The 16,079-nt window shown below is 46.6% G+C and overlaps 1 protein-coding gene across 1 annotated transcript in view; it reads right to left on the bottom strand.

Annotated features, from left to right (window-relative positions):
* Positions 1–16,079, bottom strand: part of POLA1 (DNA polymerase alpha 1, catalytic subunit) — a 340,212-nt gene that overhangs the window by 308,164 nt on the left and 15,969 nt on the right. The window contains exons 5-13 of the mRNA XM_066356660.1: positions 14,033–14,148; positions 13,341–13,403; positions 11,168–11,260; positions 10,218–10,305; positions 9,735–9,927; positions 9,456–9,634; positions 2,943–3,055; positions 1,691–1,807; positions 387–461 (exon numbers count right to left, since the gene is read on the bottom strand). Of these exons, the coding sequence (XP_066212757.1) occupies positions 387–461; positions 1,691–1,807; positions 2,943–3,055; positions 9,456–9,634; positions 9,735–9,927; positions 10,218–10,305; positions 11,168–11,260; positions 13,341–13,403; positions 14,033–14,148 (1,037 nt within the window). The remainder of the gene's footprint in view (positions 1–386; positions 462–1,690; positions 1,808–2,942; positions 3,056–9,455; positions 9,635–9,734; positions 9,928–10,217; positions 10,306–11,167; positions 11,261–13,340; positions 13,404–14,032; positions 14,149–16,079) is intronic.

Below are 16,079 nucleotides of genomic sequence, written 5' to 3'. Positions count from 1 at the left end.
ACAGAAAAAAAAAAAAAAAAAAAAAGAACAGCACTATGGTAACACCACTGACACTCTCCTCGCTCACCTTGCCATTGCTCAGAAGGGACACTTCAACAGACTCATGATGGCTAACTCCATCATGTGGCATTCACTCCATGTGAAAAAGTCGTGCAAGTTCTACTTACTTACCTAAAGATGCATACTTGAAAGCAGAGAAAGCAGTACAATGTGTAGTCTATGTATTTACATTTTTATCCATTTTAATTATTCATTACTGTGAGTCCACCTGAATGAACTGTGGGCTTGGGGAGCCCCGCCCACCCGAACTGGAAGCCAACTGAAATTCATAAACAGAAGAGTGCTATTCGCAACCAAAACCCAGTCATTTCCTCTGTTTGACTTACCGAGTATCTCACTTCCAAGTACTCAGATTTTTCTGGAACATCAGGTATTTCAAAAGCATAGTTCTTTTCCACTATCTGGGTAAGCAGATATTGTAGTCATTAAGACAAAAAGTTTCCCAAACAAATTGCCCAGCACCACATGTACAATGCATAGCCCCGCATTTAGTCATTAGAAACGCAGCCCCTTCTGGAACACAAAGGTAAAGATAGCCAACGAAGCAGCCGGTTCCCCTTTCAATCAACACTGAAACACCCAGTGGCTAAATGCTAAAAAGACACTACAGAACGTAAGAAATATTTGCTTTCAAGAAGAATAAAGAGTTTAAAATTTTACAATGTTAATGCATTAAATCATTTACTACTCTTTAATATTAAGCAATTCCATCTTGCTAGAAAAATTCATAATTAGCACTATAATTAGACCTCATATTTACTGAGCACCTGCTATGTACAGGGTTGTCCTTTATAACCTAATGTGAATTAGTTGGCTTAACCCCTCCAGCAACTCTTGACATAGGGCTCACTTCCCAAGACAAGACCCAGGCCCAGAAGTCACTGAGCCCTTGCCCAAGGTCACACACACCTGGAAGCAGTAGAACTAGGACTTACGGTGTAAGGATGGCCCCAGCACCTACACTCTTCACCTTTACACCTCATTGCTTTGAGAATTTTAGAGACTTGCTCCATCAGCCATAATTTAAAGCTCAAATACCTAAAACCCTTAATCTGATCTTCAGCAACTCAACCTGCCCTTTATTGTAATCACTGTTAACAGCCAGTATGTCGAGTGAGTTACAGTCCCCACAATGATGGACAAAGGTGTCGCTATCTCATAAAATCAGTATCTCACAAAGTCAATATCTCACAATTGACCAATATGTATCACAGGAACTGAAGAGTTTTATTCTATCAGAACAGCATCCTAGTCCCTAATTTTTAAAGATAGAACCTCACTTAACCTTCTAAGACAACTTGGCAATATGTAATATAAACAAGATCAGAACAACTTCTTCTCCATTAGGAAATAAGAGCACAAGATATGCTTCAAGTATTGAAAGCAATTACTTCGGTGTTAATAATTTTTCTATTCAAATTAATGAACATTATTTTGTGAGCAGTTTAAAGAGAAAAAAAATTTTTACAATTCTAACATACTGGTTTTACACTGATACCTATGAAATTTCAATAAATTATAGCCACACAGAGGGCATTTTGCACAAAGAAGATATGCAACAACTATTTGCTAAATCAGGAAATGAACAATCAACTAATAGAGCTGGAAAAAATCATCACCAAATACAAACCTTGGACTTGAACTTCATAATTTTATACTTTGTTGCTATTTTCTCATCAAATTCATTGTAAACATCCTTCATTGTAACCGGCACTCCTGTTTCTTCCCCTGTGTTCGGATCAATCTTCTGCTCTCCCACCGAGAGCGAAGGGAAGCGGAGGGGAGGAAAGGGTGTATCTGTACATAAATCTTTTCAACCACCAGAAACCCAGGTCTCAGTTTTCATCTTCACCCATGTAAACATTTAATAACAGAATAGTCTGACAGCTGAGTTCCAAGATACAAACAGACCCAAAAAGGTACTCAACCCAATGCCCAATTCCTCCCATCGGTATCATAAACGCCAACGAGAGATCAAGATGAGTGAGCAATCCTACAGAATGGAAGAAGGTTGTAAAGCCTGACCAAGAAGCTTCACAGTTCAACTCAGGTGGGGAGGGGCTGGGTTCGAGAAGGGAGTGTGGATATTAAGTCCCAATAAAAACAGAGGAGCGAATGGAACTGACCCTGTGAAATGGCTACGGAGAAAACGGTACGGCTGTCTATATAGCAAAAGCAGGAAAACTGGGCCATACAGCATGTCACATTTTATTTTATCTTTTCCTTCTTTTCCAAGTGAGAGGAGGGGACCAGGATCCACCCAGCAACCTCTATTTGGGGCCAATGCTCTGCCCATGTGGGGCCATGTTCGCAACAGAGCTATTTTTAGTGCCTGAGGCAGAGGCTCCACAGAGCCATACTCAACACCCAGGGCTGATGCACTCAAACCAATCGAGCCATGGCTGTGGGAGAAGAAGAAAGAGAGAGAGAGAGAGAGAGAAGGAGAAGAATGAGGGGTGGAGAATTAGATGGTCGCCTCTCTTGTGTGCCCTGACTGGGAATCAAACCCGAGACATCCACATGCCAAGCCGATACTCTACCACTGAGCCAACCGGCCAGGGCCAGCATGCCACATTTTAGAGCCATACACTGCCAACTACCACTACTACAGAAATGAGAGGTGGGGGGAAAGACAGCATCCCATACTAAAACTTGGAATCTTTTACACTCTTTCACACTCTGACAAGTTGAAAAACAGAGTTTTACTTCATGTCTCTACTTTTCCCAACCCCTAATGGAGCTGCTAACCATCAGTGGTGACTAGGCAGGCAGCAAGAAAAAAAGCACCAAGGTTGTGGGTAATTCACAGCCCTGGTGAAGAAGAGGGCCAGTGGCAGAACACGGAACACACTTGCAATTAGAAGCTCATCACTGACATTTACCGTTTCACGGGGAAGGAAGTAGAGCGTCCGTTCAATGTTTTTCACCATCACGCAGCAGCTCACATGGGTATTAGCAGATTTGATCCAAACTTTGCCAAACAGAAATACCACACCTAAAATAATAAGAGAAAAAAAAACATTTAAATTACATCACATTAAAGGGACACTATAAAGACTCAGTGGATGTGTCCACACATTAATGCCTTCTTGATGTCCTTTTTGACAGCGAATTTATATTTGATGTCCAGTCTGCAAGACCAGTTCCTTTACTCAGTACTCGCCACAGGACAATCCCACACTGGTATAACCTGTGACCTCTAGGAAAACAGGGGACAGCGTGATTCTTGGTGTAAACATTTTTCCTAGATTAAGGGACATCCAGGTAAATCGTGACAAACCTCAGTTATTAGGAAAACATCCCAGGCCTGAGTAGACACCCAGGTCAGGAATCAGGGAAACTTCCTAAATCAGTGTTGGGTATAAAACACATTTTCCCTCAAACCAGGATCACCCAGATTAAGAGACACAAAAAAGTAAACTATTTTCTAACATATCTCGTATTTAAAGCTATTATGAAAACTGAGAATACTACATTTCTTTTTAGCACTCGTACTTACCAAAAAATTAACATTCATGTGCAAAGGTAACTGTGCATGGTACCCGAGCATTTTTTATTTTTATTTTTTTAATTATTTATTTATTTATTCATTTTAGAGAGGAGAGGGAGAGACAGAGAGAGAGGAGAGACAGAGAGAGAGAAGGGGGAAGGAGCTGGAAGCATAAACTCCCATATGTGCCTTGACCAGGCAAGCCCAGGGTTTCGAACCGGCGACCTCAGCATTTCCAGGTCGACGCTTTATCCACTGCGCCACCACAGGTCAGGCTACTCGAGCATTTTTTACATGTAAAACTATGTTTGGGAAAAAATGTATCTCCTGTATCTCACTCCATATAACAACAAAAATGTCTCATGATAGGGTTCAACTACTATTTCCTATTTCACCCTTTCTACCTCACCTCACTTAAGGCATCTAGCTCGGCAGTGTTTATAACGCTCCTCTCTTCCCTTTCAGTTTAACAAATGCTCCAATAACCAACTCCGCACGTACTCCTTGAGGTCCCTCTGAAACATACATGACAAAAGAAAAGCAAGCTTCCTGGGCATCGGGTCACTGCTCACGAACACTGGCTATGAAGGCTGGACTGCAGATATTTTTTTTTTTTTTGTATTTTTCTGAAGCTGGAAACGGGGAGAGACCGTCAGACAGACTCCCGCATGCGCCCAACCGGGATCCACCCGGCACGCCCACCAGGGGCCACGCTCTGCCCACCAGGGGGCGATGCTCTGCCCCTCGGGGGCGTCGCTCTGTTGCAACCAGAGCCACTCCAGCGCCTGGGGCAGAGGCCAAGGAGCCATCCCCAGCGCCCGGGCCATCTTTGCTCCAATGGAGCCTCGGCTGCAGGAGGGGAAGAGAGAGACAGAGAGGAAGGAGAGGGAGAGGGGTGGAGAAGCAGATGGGCGCCTCTCCTGTGTGCCCTGGCCGGGAATCGAACCCGGGACTTCTGCATGCCAGGCCGACGCTCTACCACTGAGCCAACCAGCCAGGGCCTGGACTGCAGATATTTGTTTGTCAACTTAACAGGTGATCACTGTACAAAGGCCCGGGCTCCATGAATAACTAGACAGCAGCAATCAAGAGGCCACTCGTCAGGGACACTAAGAAAATTCTCACACATGCAAAGGCCAGTTACTCCAGCTTCACAAGATGGCTCATCATTGCTTCCTTCTGTCATCCATTCTAGCAGAAATAAAATCATCTAAGAACTTCCATTTCTGCAGATGAGTAAAATTCTTACAAGAGTTGTATGATTTTCATCTGGGGGAGGGGGAGAAGCAGGTGGGGGGGGCGAGAGGGAAGAGGGAAAGGAGGACTGTGATAATGATTAAAAAGAAAAAAATCACAGTAGCACAGAAAATTAAAAGTCATCCTTACAACAGTTAGAGATGAAAAAATAAAATTCCAAGCAAAGAAAAATAAAGACCCTAATATTGGATTCAAAAATTCAAATAGCTCATTTTACAGCCAAACTAATATCACACTTCATGCAACACATTTGACACTGCTTACGCCTCATTTGCCACAAAAAGATCAGGGTAAACAAAGATTACATCACCCCCAAAGTTACTAGCTGAAACCAGGTGCAGTCAGGATTATTCAACCTTGAAAAACTCATAATGAAGACAAGATATCTTCCCATATGCAAAGAGTAAGATTCTTTTCATAATTACGGAGCATTCAGCGACAACTGACTGACTGAGAATCTGTAAGAAAGTGAGAAACAATAACAGGGTCTTTGGGAGTTCTTCGTTTTTATTAGCAGCATTGATTTCACCGAGGCTAAGTGATCATTACCTGCTATCATGATGAAACTGTTCAACCCTCTGAGATTAAAGGACTTTTTTCTGAGCCATCTTATTTAACCCATTGGCATCGATCACAGAGGACACAACCTGAGCAGCACCACAGAACAGCAGAGTGGACCGAGGCTGACAAGCCCAGAACTCGGCCACTGAAGAGCTGACCGCTTTATTTTTAGAAGCTCAGCTCCCTACTCTGTAAGTGAGGAACTACCCCCGGTGATCTGAGGCATTAGCCTGCACTAGACGTGTCCTTTACCTTAGCATTTGGAAGACAGATCAATAACAGACAGGTACCTCTTTCAATTGCAAAATATTTCCCCACGGTGGTAAAAAGGCCTATCCGTGACTACGGTTAGTACCAGGAATTCAACAATACATATTATAAAGTGGCTGCTTTGCAAATATGCCAGTGCTTCGATGCCGCAGTTTTAACCTTCAACACCTATTATTACTACACAGACTAGCACTGGCGGGTAGAAATTCCAGCTCTGCCTGGCAGCATGTGAATATTGGCAGTAAAAGGTCCCAGCCCTCCAGGAGCTAAAAGGCTCGGGGGAAAACAAAAACACAGCATCAGATCTTTGTAAGATAATAGGACAAATGCTACGATGAGAAAGGGCCTGATGGGGTCACAGAGAAAGGGCTCTTAGGCCAGACGGGAGGGTTAGGGAATAGCCCGGAGACGACAGACACCTGGGCTGGGCCACGTGAGGGCACACCAGCAGACACAATGAGTAAAGGGACATGATATAAAGAGCAGCAGGTAGTCAGGAAGCTACTTCTAGGGCACAAGTCACGCGTGACAGGCATCAGGAGCCTTGCTAAGGCACCTGGCCTTAACGTTATAGGCAATAGCCACTGCGGATTTTTTTTAATGAGGAAATGATATGATAAGTTACCCTTCTGAGCAATCGCTCTAGCCACAATGTGGGGATGGCAGCTGAGGGACTGTTTCGGAGGCTGGTGTGACATGGGCAAGAAGGGATCAGGGGTGGGAACCTTGAGGAACAAGATAAGACAGCCGCCTACCTCGGGATAGAAAATGAGTAAGACCTGACGAAGGAAGCGAGGAACAGGGGCGATGGAGGCTGGCTGCCGCGTTTCTGCTTCTGAGGGGACCGCTAAGCAAGACAGGGAATCCAATCCAGCGTCAAGCAGACAGCAAAGCACAGACAGTGCGCTGGGAGGGGCTGGCCCGCCTGGTGCACAGGTCCGGTGAGCACCACGCACGCCGCTGTGCTCCGGAGGTCCCGCGAAGCGCGTGTGACAACGGTGTCCCCCGGAGGTCCTGAGAAGTGCGTGTGACAAACGTGTCCCCCACAGCTGTGCAATGGGCAGCCTGGGTTTCAACCATAGATGGGAAATATTTGCCCAGCCTCGTGTAATCAGACCTGCCGGCCTACCTTCCACTGGAAAGTACTGAAGAGGCGGTCAGAGGCGAGCGGGTCTGACCAAACTGATTTGCCCTAGGTAAAGTAGGTAAGATTCCACTTCTAAGATTGCTCACAACTTTACCTAAGAAACTAATTCTACGGATCTGATAAGCTGAAACATATTAACACTTCTGCCTCCCCTCCGAGAGACCATTCAAATCTTTCCAGTTAAAGTCAATGCCTGAGTATCTTAAAGGTGAATCTGGCCTCCAAGTCTGATGGTTAATACTCCTCTGACTCATTCACTTGCTTCACTGCTGTCTAGACCCTCCCTCGGTTTTCACCAGATGAGCTTCCAGGAAACCACTTTGCAAAATACAGCTTGCATCCACCCTCAGATGCAGAAGTGGATCTGAACAGAAGTAACTGTTTAAGGGTGTATCCTGTATTGTCTGTTAATCCAACAGACCTTGTCATGCCCACCCTGCGGTGAAGAAAGGCCCAAAGGAGCACAAGGAAACTGGAGAGCCTTCCGGCTCTGAGTCAGGATTCACAGAACCAGTTCTTTCAGAGGAGGGCTGGGACTCTCTCCTGATTCCTCCTTTCTGTCATCCCTCAATCCATCCATCAATTTCATGTCCAAATACAAATTAAATGCATTTATTCTCTCTATAGTCACTACTAGTCCAAGTAACTAGCATGCCTGCCCTGGAGAATCTCTGGGGCTTCCATATTTCCACACTACCCTGCTCCAACCCCAACACACACACACACACACACACACACACACACTGGATACTTCCACACTACCCTGCTCCAGCCCCAGCACACACACACACACACACACACACACACACACTGGATACTTCCACACTACCCTGCTCCAGCCCCAGCACACACACACACACACACACACACACACACACACACTGGATACTTCCGCACTACCCTGCTCCAGCCCCAGCACACACACACACACACTGGATACTTCCGCACTACCCTGCTCCAGCCCCAGCACACACACACACACACTGGATACTTCCGCACTACCCTGCTCCAGCCCCAGCACACACACGCACACACTGGATACTTCCGCACTACCCTGCTCCAGCCCCAGCACACACACACACACACACACACACACTGGATACTTCCGCACTACCCTGCTCCAGCCCCAGCACACACACGCACACACACTGGATACTTCCGCACTACCCTGCTCCAGCCCCAGCACACACACACACACACACACACTGGATACTTCCGCACTACCCTGCTCCAGCCCCAGCACACACACACACACATTGGATACTTCCGCACTACCCTGCTCCAGCCCCAGCACACACACACACACACTGGATACTTCCGCACTACCCTGCTCCAGCCCCAGCACACACACACACACACTGGATACTTCCGCACTACCCTGCTCCAGCCCCAGCACACACACACACACACTGGATACTTCCGCACTACCCTGCTCCAGCCCCAGCACACACACACACACACTGGATACTTCCGCACTACCCTGCTCCAGCCCCAGCACACACACGCACACACTGGATACTTCCGCACTACCCTGCTCCAGCCCCAGCACACACACACACACACACACACTGGATACTTCCGCACTACCCTGCTCCAGCCCCAGCACACACACGCACACACACTGGATACTTCCGCACTACCCTGCTCCAGCCCCAGCACACACACACACACACACACACTGGATACTTCCGCACTACCCTGCTCCAGCCCCAGCACACACACACACACACACTGGATACTTCCGCACTACCCTGCTCCAGCCCCAGCACACACACGCACACACTGGATACTTCCGCACTACCCTGCTCCAGCCCCAGCACACACACACACACACACTGGATACTTCCGCACTACCCTGCTCCAGCCCCAGCACACACACGCGCACACTGGAGGGTTCCTGTTAAAATGCACGCCCAATCATGAGACCGCCACCCCACTCACCCTGCCTATACCTAAAATCTTCCACCGCCTCCCCATGGCTCTTAAAATAAGATGTAAACTCAATGTGGCTTTCAAGGTCCTTCATTATCTGGCCTTGGCCTTCATCTCCAACTTCACGGTCTACCAGGCTTGTCACCTGAGTACTGTGCTACAGCCACACAAGCCACCTCCTTTCTCTCTCCAGGCCTCCGTGGTTACCGGTCCGTCAGGCTGAAATGCCCTTTCTTCAGATCTGCACAGGCCTCGAATCTCAGCCCAAGGGTAGCCTCCGCAGACAGGCCTTCCCAGGCCAACCCCACCAGCCACCACTCATCAACCTACCTTACTTATTGCCCACTACCCCCCACTAGAATGTAAGTTCCACTAGGACAGAGAACTCGTCCAGCTTGCTCCTCCCAGCTCAGTGCCCGGCACACAATACTGTGACCAATTTGCTGAATAAATGAACAAATTAATGACTGATTCCATTTTTAAATGCATAATTCTAACTTCCGATACATCAAAGGTAAACTACAAGCACACATTCCAAAATCACATATAACTGGTTTCCGGAGAAAGCATCTTTGAGGATTATTCACAGCACACAGCTCCTCTCCAGCAGGGGCCCCGGGCGCCTCACAGCTGCCCCTACCATGCACGTGGGTGAGCGCAGAGCCTGTGCCAACTACAATCACTACAGCATTACAGGGCAGGGTGCTAGTCCGCAGTAAAGCCGCACAGCACGGTTACCTGGCTGGCTGTACGGATCTTCGTAAGCGTCCAGCCAGTAAAACTGGAACACTTGCTCCTCATCCGGCCCTTTGACCAGTGGCAGGTGATTGGAATCCACTTGAACTTCCTGCGCCAAGAAACTGCTGTCGTCTTCCTGATCGATGTCCCAACAAGAGACCTCTGGGAGAAAACCTCCTCTACAAAAGTCACATTTTCAAAAAAAAAATTAAAAAGCATTCAAAATCCAACAGAGTAATCATAATACAACTTGCCAGAAAAGTCATAAAATGCTCTTACAAGCAGGATGTGGTCTCTTCCCCAAGCTCTGCCTCCTGTTTCACCACCTCTGCTGCTGGCTCAGTCTCCTGGTCCACAGCCTCCATGTCCACCGGCTCGGCTTCCATGGGCTCATCAAAGTCGCCATCTTCAAAATCTATTGGCCTGCTCTCCTCCCTGTCATGCGCACACAACGCTGCTGGCACAGGCTCTCCTGCGGGCATCATCGCACGTTCCCATCACGGACTGCTGCCACGGGACACAAGGGCCCCCTAGCCTGCCCCAGAGGCCTACCCTTCCCCCACACCAGACTCGGGCATCTCTTCCATCCTCAAACTGAACGCTTGTCACTTTCACTGCTGCGAACTCCAATCTTTCCCACTTGAACTCGCTAGCATAAATACCTTCAAACCAGCTTCCATTTGCTCCTTCCTGGGCCTCCATTTTTGACAGCCCTTAGCCACTGCTCCACATCCCTGTGTTCCCGCCTGACAGCAGACTTACCAGCACTTTCAGCACGTTTAAGAGGAACAGGAGTTAACAGAGGCTCCTTCTTTGAGACAGGAGCAGCAGCATTTCCTGAAGGAACTGCCTGTAAATGTTTTTAAATGTTAAATCAGTTCGAGCTGCATACTAAAAATATGCTAGCTGTCCTACCCTGACCAGAGATAACGACAGCTCCCATTTATAAAATGGTTTTGTGTGGTATTAATGTAACAGCTTCCATTATTTTACTGTTACCTAGGTTTACAAAAAAATACTTGCTTCCAGGCAGAAAATGATTACGTTTAGCACAGTTGTAATACCTATAATGAAGACACACTACTTACAGAATTTACTATGAAAAGGGCAGGTACATGCTATTTTTGAAATTCATGAAACTATACAATGAAATGGCACTCCTAATTTAAAACAAAAATCAAAAACAAATGCAAAGGGCCCTGGCCGGTTGGCTCAGCGGTAGAGCGTCGGCCTAGCGTGCGGAGGACCAGGGTTCGATTCCCGGCCAGGGCACATAGGAGAAGCGTCCATTTGCTTCTCCACCCCTCCGCCGCGCCTTCCTCTCTGTCTCTCTCTTCCCCTCCCGCAGCCGAGGCTCCATTGGAGCAGGGATGGCCCGGGCGCTGGGGATGGCTCTGTGGCCTCTGCCTCAGGCGCTGGAGTGGCTCTGGTCGCGATATGGCGACGCCCAGGATGGGCAGAGCATCGCCCCCTGGTGGGCAGAGCATCGCCCCATGGTGGGCGTGCCGGGTGGATCCCGGTCGGGCGCATGCGGGAGTCTGTCTGACTGTCTCTCCCTGTTTCCAGCTTCAGAAAAATGAAAAAAAAAAAAAAAAAAAAAAAAAAAAAAAAAAAAAAACCAAATGCAAAGGCACTTTGCTTGCATAGGAAAGCAACAAAATAAGTTTTAAGGGGTTCCAGAAATCCGGTCGGAAGGCACTTTCACACTTTACCTTGGGGGTGTGCACAGAGAAAGGGTTCAGGGAAGCTCCAGTAGATCTTTTCTTCTTCGGAATCAGTACAGGTGCTGGAGTTACCTGAGGTGTCTAAAAGGAGGGGGCAGACAGACATGCACTGCCATGCTTGGTTTGCCACAAGACAAAAAAAGTACATTTCTTCCCCCGCTGAAGCCCAATGAGCAAAGCATTTTTCCCCGTCTCTGCCCCCCCCCCCGTGTCTATGTTCATGCACTGCGGTTACTATAGCAACAAAACCATCGACTCACTAGACAACCAGAATAGATATTGAATCCAGCCCTGATCAATTTTCTCTTTTCAAAACTTAACATACCTTTCCCTTACCCCTCCAGAATATCGTATTTTAAAAACTGTCAAGCTAAAACTACACGGTGTTGGAGTAAGACACTTCAATCAAGGGTCATTTAGAAAGATGCACACTTCTAAATGAGAGGGAAGTTTGCACGTGAATCAGCACATTCCCAGTACAGCTGAGCCTGAGTTCTATCAGGGACAGCTCACTGACTTCTCCTGCACTGCCACTTGCAATTCCAGACAAGGATCTCATGCCTGACTGGACAGACTGACAGGCTTCAATCTACTTTGGGAACATATACTACAGCAACTGAGCGCACTCCCAGAGCCGCCTCGAGTGTGCATTACTGCTGCCCCCAGCACGGCCCGCATGGTTCAGCCTATACAACCACAGAGGCAGATCAGCTGCAGACCAACCTCACCTAAAATGCTCAGAAGAGAACACTCTGAAGGGTTGCTGATTTTTGGGTTTTGGGATAATATTTCATTGTTGTTGGTGGTGGTGGTGATGATGGCGGTGGTGGTGATGATGGCGGCAGTGGTGGTGGTGGTGGTGACGGTGATAGTGGCGGTGGTGATGATGATGGCGGTGGTGATGGTGGTGGTGGTGGTGATGGTGGTGATGGTGATGGTGGTGGTGGTGGTGGTGGTGGTGGTGGCGGCAGCAATGGTGGTGGTGATGGTGGCGGTGCTGATGGTGATGGTGGTGGTAGTGGTGATGGTGGTGGTGGTGGTGGTAGTGGTGGTGGTGGTGGTGCTGATGGTGCTGATGGTGATGGTGGTGCTGATGGTGATGGTGGTGGTAGTGGTGATGGTGATGGTGGTGCTGATGGTGATGGTGATGGTGGTTATGATGGTGGTGGTGAAGGTGATGATTGTGATAGTGATGGTGATAGTGGTGGTAGTGGTAGTAGTGTTGGTGGTGGTGATGTTGATGGTGGTGGTGGTGGTAGTGATGGCGATAGTGGTAGTGGTGGTGGTGGTGACGGTGATAGTGGCGGTGGTGGTGATGATGGCGGTGGTGATGGTGGTGGTGGTGGTGGCAGTGATGGTGGTGGTGATGGTGGCGGTGGTGGTGGCGGCGGTGGTGGTAATGGTGGCAGTGGCAGTGGTGGCGGTGGAGGTGGTGGCAGTGGAGGTGGCGGTTGTAGTGGTGGTGATGGTGGTAAGGGTGATGGTGATGGTGGTGGTGGTGGCGGTGATGGTGGTGGTGGTAGTGGCGGTAATTATGGTGGTGGTGGTGGTGGTTGTGGTGGTGGCGATGGTAGTGGTGGTGGTGGTGAAGGTGATGGTAGTGATGGTGGTGGTGGTGGTGGTGATGGTGGTGGTGCTGATGGTGATGGTGGTGGTGCTGATGGTGATGGTGGTGGTAGTGGTGATGGTGATGGTGGTGGTGGTGGTAGTGCTGATGGTGATGGTGGTGCTGATGGTGATGGTGGTGGTGGTGCTGATGGTGGTGGTGGAGGTGATGGTGATGGTGATGGTGGTTATGATGGTGGTGGTGAAGGTGATGGTTGTGATGGTGATGGTGATAGTGGTGGTAGTGGTGGTGGTGATGTTGATGGTGGTGGTGGTGGTAGTGATGGTGATAGTGGTAGTGGTGGTGGTGGTGGTGGTGATGGTGGCGGCGGTAATTGTGGTGGTGGTGATGGTGATGGCGGTAATTGTGTTGGTGGTGATGGTGGTGATAGTGATGGTGACTGTGGTGGTGGTGATGGCAATGGTGGTGGTGGCGACAGTGGTGGTGTCATAGCATTTTTTGAAATTCTGACAATAGTCTGTTTTGTATAATTACTGAACTGTTTCTTTAGCCTATCTCCCCTGCATATTTAAGAACTCCCAGAGATTCACTTACCTCAGTGGTCAGATCTTGCAGAATGTCACCTAGCAGATCATCTTTAGACAAGTCTACAGCTTTCTGGAAGTTATAAAGGAAGGTAGAATGAGACAGCCTGCACTTTCCATTTTCCCCCGGACCACTTGTCTATGAAAGGAGGAATCAAGCCTCTTCGGTGCTCACTCTGAGTGCTCATCTACTAGTCACAGGTAGTAACAACATCCTGCGTAAACTAACTTCCAAGCCTAGCACCCTATCCTCCATTCCAATGATTTTTAACCTTTTTTCCCATGGCACAAACACATACTAATTACTAAGGTCAGTGCCCCTGACTAAATACAACCATTTTCATCTCATGGCACAAATAAATTAGTTACTAAGGGAGAAGAGGTCAGGGCCCCTTTTTCTTTAGTAATTAGTTTATGAGTGCGTGAGAAACAGAGGTTGAAAATCACTGCCATTCCTATCTTCATTCCATGACCCTACTGTGAATCACTGAAATAAACAGTCAGTTCAGCTTCTTGATTCCATTTTCTTTTCAACCTCCAAGTTCCAACCACTTAGGTGCCTAAACTTACCTAGAAATCTACATTCAACTTAGTGCTTGAAATTGGGACTCAAATATAGTGAGCACCTATTGTCTACATAATCAAATATTAAATTCTTTTCATAGGGGAAAAGACAAAATATAAGAAAAACACAAAACTCACATCGCCAGTTTTCTTCCCCGCACTAGCAATGAACATTGACTTGATGCTGTTTGGTTCGGTCACCGCAGCCCGCTTCACGTTCTTCTTCCCTTTGGTGTGCGCTTTCTTGTCTTTTCCTGTTGGAACAGACATTATTTAGAAACATGCACTGGCAAAAATCAAAATGAGAAAGTACAAGCCCAGTCACCTGCGCTCTGAATGTGAGAATTTGACAAGAAAAATGTTGAAGAATTGAAAACACAAAAATATGAAATTTTATGCAAGGTATACAGAGAAGAAGCTTTGAAAATGAGCTTAATTCAGGAAAACTTAGGCTGAACATTATTGCAAAAACTGATGAAATTACCAGTAAAATATCTGGATGAGTTATTAAGTGTGACTGTTTAATTGCTATTGTTAGTGTGAATAAAAAGCTTTTTAAAAGGTGGGGGGAGGTTCTGTTTTCCCTATAGAAATAAAAAGATCAAGTTCATCTGGAAGCAGGGACTCGCCTAGCGGCCCTTATGACACCACCTTTTCAGTGCTACACTGAATCTGAAAGGAGCCTAAACTGGGAAAACACAGAGTTACCAGTTAGGATACTGTAGCATCCTAATTTTCATCTTATGAAGATCAGCAACTAGACACAGGCAATAGGTAATAGCAACGCTAAACAACAGAGATATTTACACAGTAAAAACAAGCTGTGCATGTTTTTTCTTATGACCATGGGTATGTAAATTACCTAGGAACCCTCACACTGTCAATCTTACTCTCGCTTTCTGATTCATCCCCAAGCAGTACCTACCTCAAAAAAACCTTGAACAAATAGTTACCATAGTCTGGTAGTGGATACAGATCCACAGACCAGGTGAAACAGAAAATGGGAATCCAGAAAAAGACCCAATTACTTATCAAAACTTAGCATATAATAAATATGGCATCTCCTATCACTGGGGACAAGATGGATTTCTTAATAAGTAGTGCTGGCTACCCATTTGTAAAGAAAGTAACCAGTATAAATAAACAGATCACAGCCTGACCAGGCGGTGGCGCAGTGGATACAGCATCGGACTGGGATGCAGAGGACCCGGGTTCAAGATCCCAAGGTTGCCAGCTTGAGTGCGGGCTCATCTGGTTTGAGGAAAAGCCCACCAGCTTGAACCCAAGGTTGCTGGCTCCAGCAAGGGGTTACTCGGTCTGCTGAAGGCCCATGGTCAAGGCACATATGAGAAAGCAATCAATGAACAACTAAGGTGTTGCAACACGCAATGAAAAACTAATGATTGATGCTTCTCATCTCTCTCTGTTCCTGTCTGTCTGTCCCTGCCTATCCTTCTCTCTGACTCACTCTCTGTCTCTGTAAAAAAATAAATAAATAAAAAATTTTTTTAAATGTTCAAAAAAGAACAGATCACAGATCAGATCAAAATTTTAAAAATCAAACTAATCAAGTGCTTTAATAAAAAAGACAAATCCTTTCTAACCCGGGTGTGGGAAAAGTCTAACTATGATTCAATATCTATTTGCATTATTATTTGCCAAAAAAAGAAAATTAATAAATTCAATTACATCAGAAACAAGTTTAAAGGCAAAACAGGAGAAAATTTTTACAATGTGTCATAGAAAAAGGACCAATTTCCCTGATATTACAAATAAAAGCTCCATTCCCCGATCAGAGTACATACAGAAGCAGTTTAATGTTCCTGTCTCTGTCTCTACCATTATCAAAAAAAAAAATTAGTAAAAGCCCCAAACCCCAAAAGGAATGGGGGTAATAAACACAAGCATATGGTTCACAAAGAGATACAGGCATACTTCACTCTACAGTGCCTAACAGATGCTGCATTGTTTACAAACTGAAGGCAAGCCCGTCCACCAGTATAAAGATAACGACTGGCTTTAGGGCAGTGCTCTAGAACCAAACCCGCAATGCCTCTGAGGTCTGCCTGTCTATATAAACAGCTATTAAGTTTTATGAAAAGATGCCCAACTTCATGTGTAAAAGAAATGCAAATGAAAACCACAATGAGATGTCATTTCTCACATAGCAGAGTGGCAAAAATCA

This window comes from Saccopteryx leptura, chromosome X, assembly GCF_036850995.1.
Source record: "Saccopteryx leptura isolate mSacLep1 chromosome X, mSacLep1_pri_phased_curated, whole genome shotgun sequence".
NCBI lineage: Eukaryota > Metazoa > Chordata > Mammalia > Chiroptera > Emballonuridae > Saccopteryx > Saccopteryx leptura.
The sequence above is the reverse complement of the archived record's forward strand: the minus strand, read 5'-3'. Positions and strand labels throughout refer to the sequence as shown.